General features: G+C 37.1%; 1 protein-coding gene across 3 annotated transcripts in view; it reads right to left on the bottom strand.

The window, feature by feature from the left end:
* Positions 1-13,149, bottom strand: part of LOC306656724 (UDP-glucuronosyltransferase 1A6-like) — an 84,964-nt gene that overhangs the window by 54,041 nt on the left and 17,774 nt on the right. Inside the window, exon 2 of one of the 3 annotated variants that reach the window (XM_079132280.1) lies at positions 3,245-3,787. The exons of 1 other annotated variant lie outside the window; for it this stretch is intronic. In XM_079132280.1, the coding sequence (XP_078988406.1) occupies positions 3,245-3,787 (543 nt within the window). Of the gene's footprint in view, positions 1-3,244; positions 4,115-13,149 lie in introns of those variants that run through there. One more of the 3 variants, XM_079132278.1, reaches the window with a different exon arrangement.

Raw genomic sequence — 13,149 nt, 5'->3', positions numbered from 1 at the left:
TACATGAACAATTCATTGGCATTTAGTATAACTGCATTGTTATACAACCACCACCTTTATCGAGTTCTTAAGATTTTATCAGGCCAAAATAAAATCCTTTTCCCAGTAAGCGGTCATTCTCCTCCCCTCCCTCAGCCTCTGGCGACCTCCTAGACTCCGCGCTGTGCCTGGGGGTCTGCGTGCTCTGGCTGTTTCATATAAACAGAAGTACACGATACGTGTCTGTGTGTCTGGGTTCCTTCACTTCACACGTTTTCGGGCCTCATCTATTTTGTAACATTTATCAGTGCTCCGTTTCTTTCTATGGTGGAATGCTATTCCATTGTGTGGATCTACTATGTTTTTAAGATCGGTTCATCCATCGATGAATTGTGGATCATTTTCACTTTTGACGGCTGAGAATAGTGCTACTATGAACATGATGAGCAAGCACTTGTTTCAGGACTCATCTTCAGTTAGTTGGGTACATGACCAGAGGTCAAGTTGCTGGATCATAAGGTGATTCTCATTTTACCTCTTCAAGGAGACATCACTGCTTCCCAGCAGCTACGACAGTTCACACTGTCATCACCAGTGTTCCAGAGCTTGAGTTTCTCCACATTCTCTTTCTTTCTTTCTTCCTGTCATTCTTTCTTTGTCTCTTCACATTTGTTCTTTCTTTCCTTTTTTTCTTTTCTCTCTTTCTTTCTTAGTCTCTCCACATTCGATCTTTCTTTCTTTTCTTTCTTCCTTTGCCTGGTCTTGTCAAGAGCAGAAAGACATGCCTAATTCTGGAGTCTCCCAAATTTTTAGAAAGAGCACTGTTTTTCTTTCCCATCAGTTGACTAAAAAGTCACTTATACACCAAACACATGCAAATATGTGAGAGAATATGACTCTATCATAACATAAGTCCAGAAATGATAAAAGTGACTGGTCTTGCCCTAACAATTTATATGGAGACACAAGGTATTTGATCTGAATTTAGCTACTATGAATTTGCTAAGAGTACATATGAACGGATAGATGTGGCAGTACTGGGACTGAGCCCAGGACATTGCACTCCGCCACTGAGCTATATCCCAAGGCCTTTTAAAATTCTTATTTTAAGACAAGGTCCCACTAAATTGCCCAGGCTGGCCTTGAACTTACAGCTGCAATTACAAGCGTGCACCACCACACCTAACTATGTATTTGTCAAGTCTTTTTCAATTGCACATGATTGAATCTTGATTTCAAAAGCCTAGATCAACACTATTATTTCCAAATATGCGGATGTATATACTCCAATAAAGGAAATCAGTGGTATTAACATTAGAGAAGTTTTTTGCAGATGATATTATATATCTAATAAAATTTATAAACTAATAAAGGAAACTAATGATATGGCTAGATACAAAATAAATATGCAAATCCCAAAGCTATACTTTAATTATCAATAACAAGTTCAAAATGGAAATAGAAAACTAGCCCTGTGGATGATAGTTTCAAAACTAAGAAAATGCCTAAGAATGAATTTTAACAATAAAGACAAAATGCTCTTATAATGTGCTAAATTTTATTGATGGATTAAAATAAGATTTGAATAATTAAAAAGAATACCTATTCCTGAGTAAAAAGACAAGAGCACAAACATGCCAATCTTTCTCAAATTAATAAAACATTTAGTTGAATATTAACATAGCACAACGGCTTGTATTTATTTTTTGGAACTAGATAGAAAACAATTTTAAATTTATGAAGGAAAATGAATTATGAGAGTCACCAACAGAATTTAGAGAAACAAATAATGAACACAGGGTTTGTACTTCCAGGCATTAAAACTTCCTACAAAGCTAAATAATCAAAATATGGTTCCACAACATAAATAGGTAAATCAATGGGGCAGAAGTGAGAACTCACAAGCAGATATAAATATATACAGAAAATTAAATATGATAAAGATGCATTTCAATTCAAAGGATATAGAGTGGATTTTTCATTAAATGGAACTAGAACAATTGACTATTCATTGATCAAAAAGTGAAGTTAGATACCAACACTATATAAGTTAAAATTCCCATTGTATAAAAACACTTTCAACATTGGAGGAATTGAAAACATGACATGGAGGAAATATTTATGTATTTGAAGCTTGAAAATACCTAAACAATTTGAAATCTAAAAAAAAAGAAAAGACAAGGCTAACCAAAACTTAAATTCCTCTATGACAAAACACGAACAGCCAAGAAAAAAACTATTCGCAGCACATACAAAAATAAAAAGTTAAAGTATTAATATTCCTACTATTCAAGGGGCTTATAGCAGTCAATCCACTAATCAGTCCACAAAAATGATTAAAGAATGTGAATGTGTAATTCACAAAAGAGGAAATGCAAATGGTTAGTATACCTGAGGAAATAGGAAATGAAAACTGAAGCAGACTCAATATTTTTGCCCAGAAACATAAAAAATTTATAACATCCAGAGCTAGAGAGGATATGGAAAAACTAGAACTCTCATACATGTGTAACCAAACTGTGAGGTTGTTCAAAATTTTGAAAGCAGTCAAATTTATCGAGATGTTATATGCATACTATTAGACCCAGTCATCCTACTCATAAGACTATACTACTGAGATAAAAGCAAGAATATTAAAATCTTTGAATTTCAAGAAAGTATTTAAGAATATTTAGTTCAGTCTTAGACTAAATACCTACCAAAATTGATTTCTTAAAAACACAAGAGTGTGTCCAAACTAAGATACATAGGCAATTACTAACAGAACATGTCAACTCTATAAGTACTGGCTTATAAAGATGTACCTGATTTACCAGCAAGTGAAAAATGCTATGTAAAAATATTATGTCCAGCCTCATACTAGAATTAATTAAGTATATAAAAGAAATTCCATTAGATATATGCATATTTATAAAAAAAACTTCCACAAATTGGAAAGATGGATAAAAACCTATTAAGAATAATTTCCTATAAGAGATAGCATAAGAATATAAAAAAGGGAAGTTTCATTTCTTACTGTGCTTTTCTCAATTTTTCCCAAAATAGTATTTTAAAATGTTGCTCAGAAATTACATGTGAATACATCCATTGTATATACACTCACTGAGGGCAAATTTACAGTTTGTTAAATGGCATAAAAATAATTTGTTGCACCAGGAAGAAATTCCAAACAGACCAACTAAATAACAAGCCACAGCTCAGTAAGGAATCTTTCTTAACGCCCAAAGCCAGGTTTCCTCTGTGTGCCAAAGAAAATACAACGTACCTTGGGCAGTGGCTTCCCCTGATGGCAGTTGATTCCACCTATGAAGATCATGTTGGGCATCACAGGTCTGGGATAGTCCAAAACAAAGTCAGTTCGTAGTAACCAAATAGATACTTGGCTGAAGAGATCAGATGGTGTGACAGGTGTTTGGAGAACTTCAGAGGCGATTTCCAAGGCAGTTTTGAAAAAATGGGGGCAAAACAAATGCTCCCCCAAGTGGTTTATATAGTTCTCTACTCTCTCCTTGAAAGTCATGACATCTGAAAACTCCATGAAAAGTCTGGGAACATAAGAGAGAGGACTGGGGCACTGAGCACCTTCTTCAAGATAATGGCAGAACACTCCCCTGGTGAAGACCACGGATGGAAGTGAAAAGTATTTGGCAATAATTAGCCCACACACATCAAAAGGATCCAGAAACACTGCATCAAAAGAGCTCTCCTTTAAGAATTCCACTAATTTCTTGTCATTAAACAAACTCCTACAATGTGTAAAATGTAGTTCAAAAAAACCATTGGATGAACCAAATAATATAGAAAATAAACGTTGGTCCTGATTTTTCATTTGAGTCTCAGCAAAAACTTTGAACTCATGTTCCAAGTCCTCCAGGGTGTAAGAAGTTGAATAAGTCTTTACTGTAAGATTCAATGACTGTCCTAGTTGCCAACTCACCTCTGGCATGACAGCAACCACCTCGTGCCCTCTGTGGATGAGTTTCTCCATCACCGACTGTATGGTAAACCAGTGGCTGCCATCCATGGGCACCACCAGCAGCTTGCCTGCCTGGGCAACGCCAGATACCAGCAGCAGACACACACACAGAGGAAAGGAGGCAGGCAAAAGAGCAGGAGCCATGGGAAGCTGAGGCCCAGCAATCCAGCTGCTTGGATACAAAGCCCAAGGGATACAGTAGGCAGAAGAAGAGCAGGCACAAAATCTGTTTCAGGAGAGGGTGTGTGTGTTCATTAAAATAAATTACACCCACTGTCAATTATTTACTCAGAAGAACAATAATAAATAAGCAGCATTTGTTGAGACACCTACTAGTCTGTACCAACTACAGACAGAAGAAGCTCATGATCTCTGCCTTGAGGAGAATCATGCCCTATTGCAATATGACTTTAGAAACAGAGTTACTAGGCAAGGTGTTGGGACCTCGAGGACTCTTAACAGATCAAATGGAAGTTAACTTGACTAAAGCTTGCACTTAAAGCATTTATCCTAAAGCAAAATAAGGATTTTGTCTTCAGACCAGTGATGGGCCTTTGCTTAGAATCAAAGTGGATACCAGGTTTTCAAGGAAACACTGGAGACCTAACCTCCTCACAGGCACTGAAGTGCTGTCCACAAACTACTCTGCCATGAATAGGCATTGCTGTTTGTCTTGTTCCATTTCTCACCCTTCTGAGGCCTCTGAAATGCTAACATGAGGTCAACAATCTACCTACACAGATGAGTTCAGGGGTTTGATGGAAGATGACAATCATCTATTTTATTTATTTTTGTATGTACTAACTCTCTATTATGGATTAAGTCAATGAATCCTGGAGGTTTATTTTTGTCATCTATAAAATGGGGATAATATTATATAACTTGCTGGGCTTTGTAACAATCAGAATTAATCCATAGCTACTCAATATTAATAATCATTATTAAATGTATGACAAAATATCTGTAGCTACCTATCATTCATCACTCTACTAAAGGCTAGAGATTTGCTTGTTTGTTTTTATTAGAGTTTTATAGTTGTACAAAGTAGTTGGGTTCATCCTGACAAACTCCTACATGCATGGAAACCAATTTCAGATTGTGAGCCCCCTGTTCCCTCCCCCTGTTCCCTTCCCCCCTCCCCCTCTCTGGTTCTCCTTCCTCTTCTCCACTAGACTTCCTTTCACTCACATATAATTTATATTTGATTGGTTCTTTATGTTATCCTATCCTTCCCTCCCCCTTTCCTTATTTTACCCTAGTTTCTGCATATGAGAGAAAAAAATTGACCTTTGAGTTTCTGAATTTGGCTTATTTTATTTAGGATGATGTTCTCCATTTCCATCCATTTACTAGCAAATGCCATAATTTCATTCTTTTTTATGGCTGAATAGAATATATATATATATATATATATATATATATATATATATATACACACACACACACACCAAACACACACCAAAATTTCTTGATTCTATAATTTAGCTATTATGAATTGTGCTGCCACAAACATTGTGGTGGCTATATCACTGTAGTATGTTGATTTTAGATCTCTGGGGAAAATACCAAGGAGTGGGTGTTTTCGTAAGCTTTTTAGCTGCTATGACTAAAGGATCTAACCAGAACAATTTCAGAAGAAGAAAAGTTCATTTGGGGGCCCATGATTTCAGAGGTCTTAGTCCATAGAAGGCTGGTTTCATTCCTTAAGGCTGGAGGTGAGGCTGAACATCAAGGCAGAAGAGTGTGGCAGAGGGAAGCAGCTCCCACAATGATCAAAAGTGGAGTGAGACTCTGCTCTCCAAATATAAATATATGCCCCATAGCCACATCCCCAGTGCCCCACCCCCTATAGCCATACCCTACCTACCTTCAATTACCACCCAATTAATCAGTAATTAATTCACTGATTGGATTATGGCTATAACACAATCATTTCTCCTCCAAACCTTCTCGCACCGTCTCACACATGAGTTTTTGGGGAACACCACGTCTAAACCACAACAGTCGAGTAGCTGGGTCGTATGGTGGTTCCATCCCTAGTTTTTTGAGGAATCTCCACACTGCTTTCTGGAGTGGTTACACTAGTCTGTTGCTCCACCAACAATGTACAAGTATACCTTTTGTCCCATAGCCTCACCAACATTTATTGTTCTTCATATTCTTGATCATATGATCATCTATTTTAAATAATTTCCCCTTGATATGGCCAATGCAGTGGATAGTCCACTACCCAAGCTTGCCAGAGTATTCTGATGAAATGCCTTGCTCTTTCCCTCAAGTCCTAGCCAGGGATTTAAGCCTCTGCTATAAGCTCACCCCAATCACCAAAGGACTGTCATCCAAGAATCTATGTATTTGTCTGCCACACTCCATTGAGTGCCCCTTGAGTCATGGGATATAACTTAAATGTTTTCATACTCTTTGGAAGATCCACACTATGGTTTATACACAGTACATAGGAATATTTGTTGCATTGGACTCAATTACTTTGTGGAAGTCTCCAGATACCTTCATGGGTGAACCTGATGGTATTTTTCAGGTAACACCCTGAGAAGCATTTAGAGAGGGATTCTACAGCCAACCTAGGGCCATCATCCTCATTAGGAACATGAGATGGCTTCTTTGTTTCATCAATAATTACCTTTATCACTTGGTCACTTTCAGATGATTGTCCTTAAAAAATAAAAATGATTAAAGTGACATCTGTAAGATGGAAGTTTAGAACGGCTCGGGTGCTACTCCCCTTGAAGAACATTTACCCTATAACTACCCACTGTCTAGAGCATCCTTTTGTAAACCCTACAACTTAGAAAAAAGCCTGAGACTTGTGTATGGTCCATAGAACTTAATAAAGTCCAAATTAGAAGGGGTAAAATGAATGTGTTCACTCCAATTGTGCTACCCCACTGCCTACCCCAAATTGGCACACCAACAGTTGAGGAATTTCCTGGGGAAAAAGAGAAAGAGAAGCAGTCATCCAGCTATCCTAGCATTGCAAGAAGCTTCCCAGGAGGCTCATTTTGGTCTCTTCTCACAGAGAACATAGAAAAGCATGACTAATCTACCTGTGGTCATTAGAAACAAAAAGAGGAGGCAGAGGTCAGAGGGCTCAGTAAGGATCTTGGTGCTACCACAGTTTGCCACTTACATGGCACTTGAACAGAGATATCTGCCAGTCCCACAGAACACCCACAAAGTTGAGCTCCTTAACTTTTGAAGCATGAAGGGAAATCATCCTTCCTTGAGTCCCTAAACTAGGTATCCCAGCCCAACCACAGAGTTGTCCAAAGAGCCTCCTGGGCAGGAAGAGATCCTTCTCAACCCACTTCCAAAGAAAATAAGGGCTAGCACTGCTTTATCCAGGAAGTCCCATGATGGTTCACTTAAACAAAAATTTCACTCAACAACCTGGCCCAGGCAAGGAGACTCTGACCTCTTTGGATCTCATATAAGCAAAGTGTTAGTTTCTTTCTCTGGGAAGTCAAGCAGCAATTACACTCTGCAAAAAAAAAACATGATGACTGACACCACTCAGGGAAAGAGACTCCCACCTCTGTTCATCTCAGAGGGGGAAAAAGAAAAAAGGAGTACTTTGGCTTAATCTGTAAATCAAGCAGCAGCTGTACTCAACCCAAAAAAGTGTGCCCAATGACTCCACCTAGGCAGGAACAGTCCCCCCTACCCGCCCACGGTTTCCGTAGAAGTGAAGCAGGTAGGCCTGCTTGATCTGGGAAATCAAACACTGGATTCATGCAGCTTAAAAGTTTGCCCAGTGACCCACACAGTTAAACTCCCACCTCTGCACATTGCAAAGAGGGAGCTAGACCTGCTTGACTTGGGAAATTAAACAGTCACTCAATTCAGCCAAATTCCACCACTCAGCTGACTATCATCAACTATGCATATCTAAGGAGAACAGCCTTTGGTCCTGTCTGTCTCAAGCACAACACTATTTAACCTCAGAGTCTATCCTGAAATCCTGCTCAACATCAGATCTCAAACAGAGGAATTACCTAGTCAGAGAAAACAACTTGTGACTGACCTGACCAGAAGTTATTGTACTATCCAGCCAGAAGCTCTGCCAGTGGTTCCATTGGACAGTAGAGCTCAGCCAGCAACCCTATCTGAAAGCAGAGCAGACAATGGCCCAGTGAACTACAGAACTTAGCATAAGCTCTGGTTACCTTGTATTGCCACCAGAATAACAGGTTACACTAAATAGTGTAGTGAAGGTCTATTCCTGCCAAAGATCACACATAAAGGACAGAGGAGACAACAGTGTAGGGGCATAAGTTTTATGAAGAATCATGGAATCATGACACCTTCAAAACAAACTGATAGTTTCAATAATGTTCCTCCAGAGAAACGGAGATACGTGCAGTGGCTGACAAAGAACTAGAATAATGCTCATTAAAAAGTTCAGTGAACTACAAATATGTATGTACTGAAAATTTTAATAAAGTCTAGAAAACAATACCAAAAAAGCAAGAAGTTGAGCAAATAAATAGAAATCATTAAAAAGAACTAATTTAAATTCCTAGAAATGAAGAATATAATGACAGAACTGACATATCAATAGAAAGCTTCAACAGCAGAATCAACCAAAAAGAAAGAATCAGTGAGCTGGAAGACAGAACATTGAAATTATGAGTCAGAGGATCAAAACAAATGAAAAGGAAAGAAAAAGACTACGGAAAGAGACTAAATTATAGTAGTTTGCATTATAATAGTTGCAGAAGAAGAAAGGGAAAAGGGCCAAAACAGCATAAAGAAATAAAGACTAAAAGTGTTCCAAATTTTGGGATAGATGCCTATTTCCAGGTTCAAGAATCACAGAGATCTGCAATGAAATTCAGTCCAAAAAGGAGTATACCAAAACACATAATAATCAACCTATCAAAAAAAGACAAAGAAAAAATTTCTGAGACCAGCAAGAGAATAGAAACACATAACTAAAAAATGGTCAATAGAAATACTAGTTGATTTCTCCCAGAAATTCTGCAGGTCAGCAGGAAAGAATGTTATTATATAACCAAAGTGCTAAAAGAAAACATGTGCCAACAAAGAATAATTTACATAGCAAAATTCAGAAATCAGGAGAAATCAAAACTTTATCAGACAATAAAACAGCTTAGAGAGATCATCAGTCCTGGAAGTGCCCAACAGGAATTTTAAAAGCAGTTTCTTAAACTAAAATAAGAGGCTAATGATTAATAACATAAAACATGAAAACACAAAACTCAATGGTATGAATAACACAGATCCATATTCAGAATACTCTTAAGATTGTAATAATAGTGTGCTAGACAATTGTATCCTTGGTACAAAAATTAAAACACAAAACTGAATAAAAATGAGAGCTAAAATAAATTGCAAGTCATGCACGTGGCAAAATAAATTCTGATATCTAAAATATAAAAGGTGAAAGGGAAATTAAAGCATGGAGTTGTGCCCAGTGAAAAGTAAGTTGTGGCTGGGATAACAGCTAATGGCAAGACATGTACTTATAATGCTCAGAGCCCGAGGTTCAATCCACAGCACCGAAATAATAATAACAGTAGATTTAAATTATCAGATTGAAATACAAATATTTTTGAAAAGCAAAAAGGCTAAGATGTTCTATGCTGGCCTCATGGTAACCACAAAGCAAAAAACTACTTGACACACAAAACAGAAATGGAAAAGACTGAAAGCATACCATTACAGAAATCACCAGACCACAAAGGAAGATGGAAGAGGAAGAAAGAAGAAAAGCATGTGCAACCAACCAGAAAACAACCAACAAAACAACCATGAGGAATGTAACTGGATCAAATTCTCCAATAAAGAGACAGAGTGAATAAGATTTTTTAAAAGTAAGGCTTAGCTATAGTCTCCCTGCATGAGACTTTTAAGGACACACATAGAAAATGAAGGGATGGGAAAAGATACTTCACAAAAATGGAAACAAAAAGAGGATAGGGTAATTAGTTACATTGTGTCAGTTAAAATTGACATTAAGTCAAAAACTGTACAAATGGATAAACAAGGAAGCTATATCATGTTAAAGGGTTCAGTTCTTCAAGAGAATTTAACCATTGTAAATATACATGCACCTAAAATTGGACACCAAAATATATAAAACATACCAAAAGAACTGAAGGAAGAGATAGATTGCAATACAATAATGGGGGACTTCAATACTCTGCTTACAACAATGGACAGATCATTCAGAAAGAAAACTTATAAGGAAACACTGGATTTAACAACACTTTGACCAAATGGACTACCAGATATATACAGACAGACTATCCAACAGCAACAAAATACACATTCATTCAAGAGTACATGGAAATGTCTCCAAGATAGATTGCATGGCAGGGCACAAAACCATCCTCAGAATATTTAACACAGGATTACATAAAGTATCTTTTCCACAATGGTATGAAAGTAGAAATCAGTAACAAAAGGAATTTCTGAGAATTCCCAAATATTTAAAAGTTGAAGTACATGATGCTGAGCCACCAATGGCAAAATAAAGAAATTAAAGAATTCAGTCAGACTCAAAAAGTCAAGAGTTGAATGTTTTCCATCACATATGGAAACGAGAGCAAAATAAGTGGGGAAAGGATAGTGGGAGGGTCCCACGAAAATGTGAGAGATCAGTGGAATAGAGAAAAGGAATTGAGAGGAAGGCAAGAGGAACAGGAAAAGGGAGGAATGGTGCAATGAAATTAATAAACTATTCTATGTACATATATGAATATACCACAGTGAATTTCCCTTAATATAGATCTATAAAGCACTAATTTTAAAAGCTATAAATAAATAGAAGGACAACATGTCAAAATGTATGAGATACAGCAAAAGCACTTTTAAAAGGAAAGTTTACATCAAAAAAAAAAAAGAATAAAGATCTCAAATTCACCTCGAAGACCTAGAAAAAGAATAAACTGAGTCCAAAGTTAGCACAGGGGAGGAATACACCAGAAAATATATCAGAAAAAATACTACAAAACATTCAGGAAACTAAAAGCTTGATTTTGAAAAGATAAACAAAATTGAGAAACTTCACACTAAGAAATAAAACGACAAAAATAAAATAAAAAATGGAAGACGAGACCATGGAAACACACCACAGAAATGCAAAGCACCACAAGAGATTACTATGAGCAATGCATGCCAATGAGTTGAATAACCTAGAGAAACAGATAAATTCCTTGATACAACAACTTACTAAGACTGAATCATAAAGAAAGGAAGACCTCAACAGACCTATAACAAGTAAGCAGATTGAATTAGCAATACAGTTGCCCTGCAAAGAAAAGTCCAGGACCTAATAATGACTTATTGATTGAATTCTACCAAGTATTTACAGGGGAACCAATAATAATTCAATAAATCAAAAAGGAAGAAATACTAAGACACTTTTCAGGCCAGCATCACCCATATACCAAAACCAGAGAAGGAGACTAACAGAAAATTATAGGCCAATATCCTTGATGGACGCAGATGCAAAAATCCTCAACAGAATACTAGCAAACCAAATTCAACAACATGTTAAAGGGATCATCCATACAACTGAATGAGATTTATCTCCAATATGCAAGGATAGTTCAACACATACGAATCAATAAATTTGGTAAAGTAACAAAAGAAGATTGTTTTACTAGAGGCAGAAAAAGCATTTGACAGAAATCAACAAACTTTCATTATAAAAACTCAAAAGATTAGCTACAGAACGAATGTGCCCCAACACAATAAAGGCCATTCATGAGAAGCCCATAGCTGACTTGACAGTGAAAAGCTGAAATCCTTTCCTCTGAGGTCTCAAATAAGACGAAGATGCCTGTTTTCATTAATTCTATTCAACATACTCAGAAGTCTTTGCAAGAGCAATTTGGCAAGGGAAAACAATAAAATACATACAAACAGGAAAGAAAAAGTCCAATTGTGACTATTTGCTGATGACATGTTCTTCCATGAACTTAACCAAAAACCTGTCAGAACTAACAGACAATACAGCAAAGTTACAAGATAGAAAATCAACACACAAAAATCCACAGCAGTTCTATTCAGTAAAAATAAACTATCAGAAAAAGTAAAAGAGAGGAACAGCCCAGTTTATGATGGCTATACGGGGAAAATACTCAGGAACACATTCATTCAAGGAGGGCAGAAACCCATGTACTGAAACTATAAAACCTTGATGAAAAAAGTGAAGACAAATAAAATACAATAAATAAATAAAAATAGAGGGATATCACACGCTCAGGATTGGAAGAATTTATATTCAAAATATGGATCTAAAGCCAAAGAGATCTAAATGTCTAATGCAATCCCCATCATAATACCAAAGATACTCTTCATAGAAATGGAAAGGAAAATCCCCAAATTTTTAATCAGTTTTGCATCACTATAACCAAAATGTCCAAAAAGAAAAGTTAGAGAAGGAAAAGTCTGAGTCATGGTTTCATGGTGCCCAACTCCACAGCTCCAGGCCCAAAGTGAGGTAGAACATCATGGCAGAAGGATGTGGCAGAGGAAAGCAGCTCAGAACATGGAAACCAGGACGCAGAGAGAGCCCCACGTACCAGAGACAAAAATATAAACCCCAAAAGCACACCTCCAATGACTTACTTCCTCCAGCTATACCCTACCTACCCACAGTCACGGCCCAGCTAATCCATTCCCGTGGATTAATTCACTGATTCATTAATTCACTGATTACCTCTCGTGATCTAATCTTTTTCACCTCTAAACATTCCTACATGGTCTCACACATGAGCGTTGGGGGACACCACTATCCAAACCATAACACCAAACTCATATGGATCCACAAAATACCCTGATTAGTCGAGGCAATCATGAACAAAAAGAACAACACTAGAGGCATCACATTACCTAATTCCAGACTATACAGATCTATAGTAATTCATGGTTCTGACACACTTTATCTTGCCCCCCCTCTTTCCTACATACACACACACACACACACACACACACACACACACACACACACATTGATCAATGGAACAGAATCAAAGCCAGAAATAAACATGTGCATCTACCTTCAAGTGCTTTTTCACAAAGGTGCCAAGAATACACAATAGGTAAAGGACAATCTCTTCAAGAAATTTCAGGGAAAAATGCATACGATGATTAAGATCAAACTTAGAGATTGGAATCAAATACAGAAGGCAATATAGACCAGT

The sequence above is a fragment of the Sciurus vulgaris genome, assembly GCF_902686455.1.
Source record: "Sciurus vulgaris genome assembly, chromosome: 3".
NCBI classification, from domain to species: domain Eukaryota; kingdom Metazoa; phylum Chordata; class Mammalia; order Rodentia; family Sciuridae; genus Sciurus; species Sciurus vulgaris.
The sequence above is the reverse complement of the archived record's forward strand: the minus strand, read 5'-3'. Positions and strand labels throughout refer to the sequence as shown.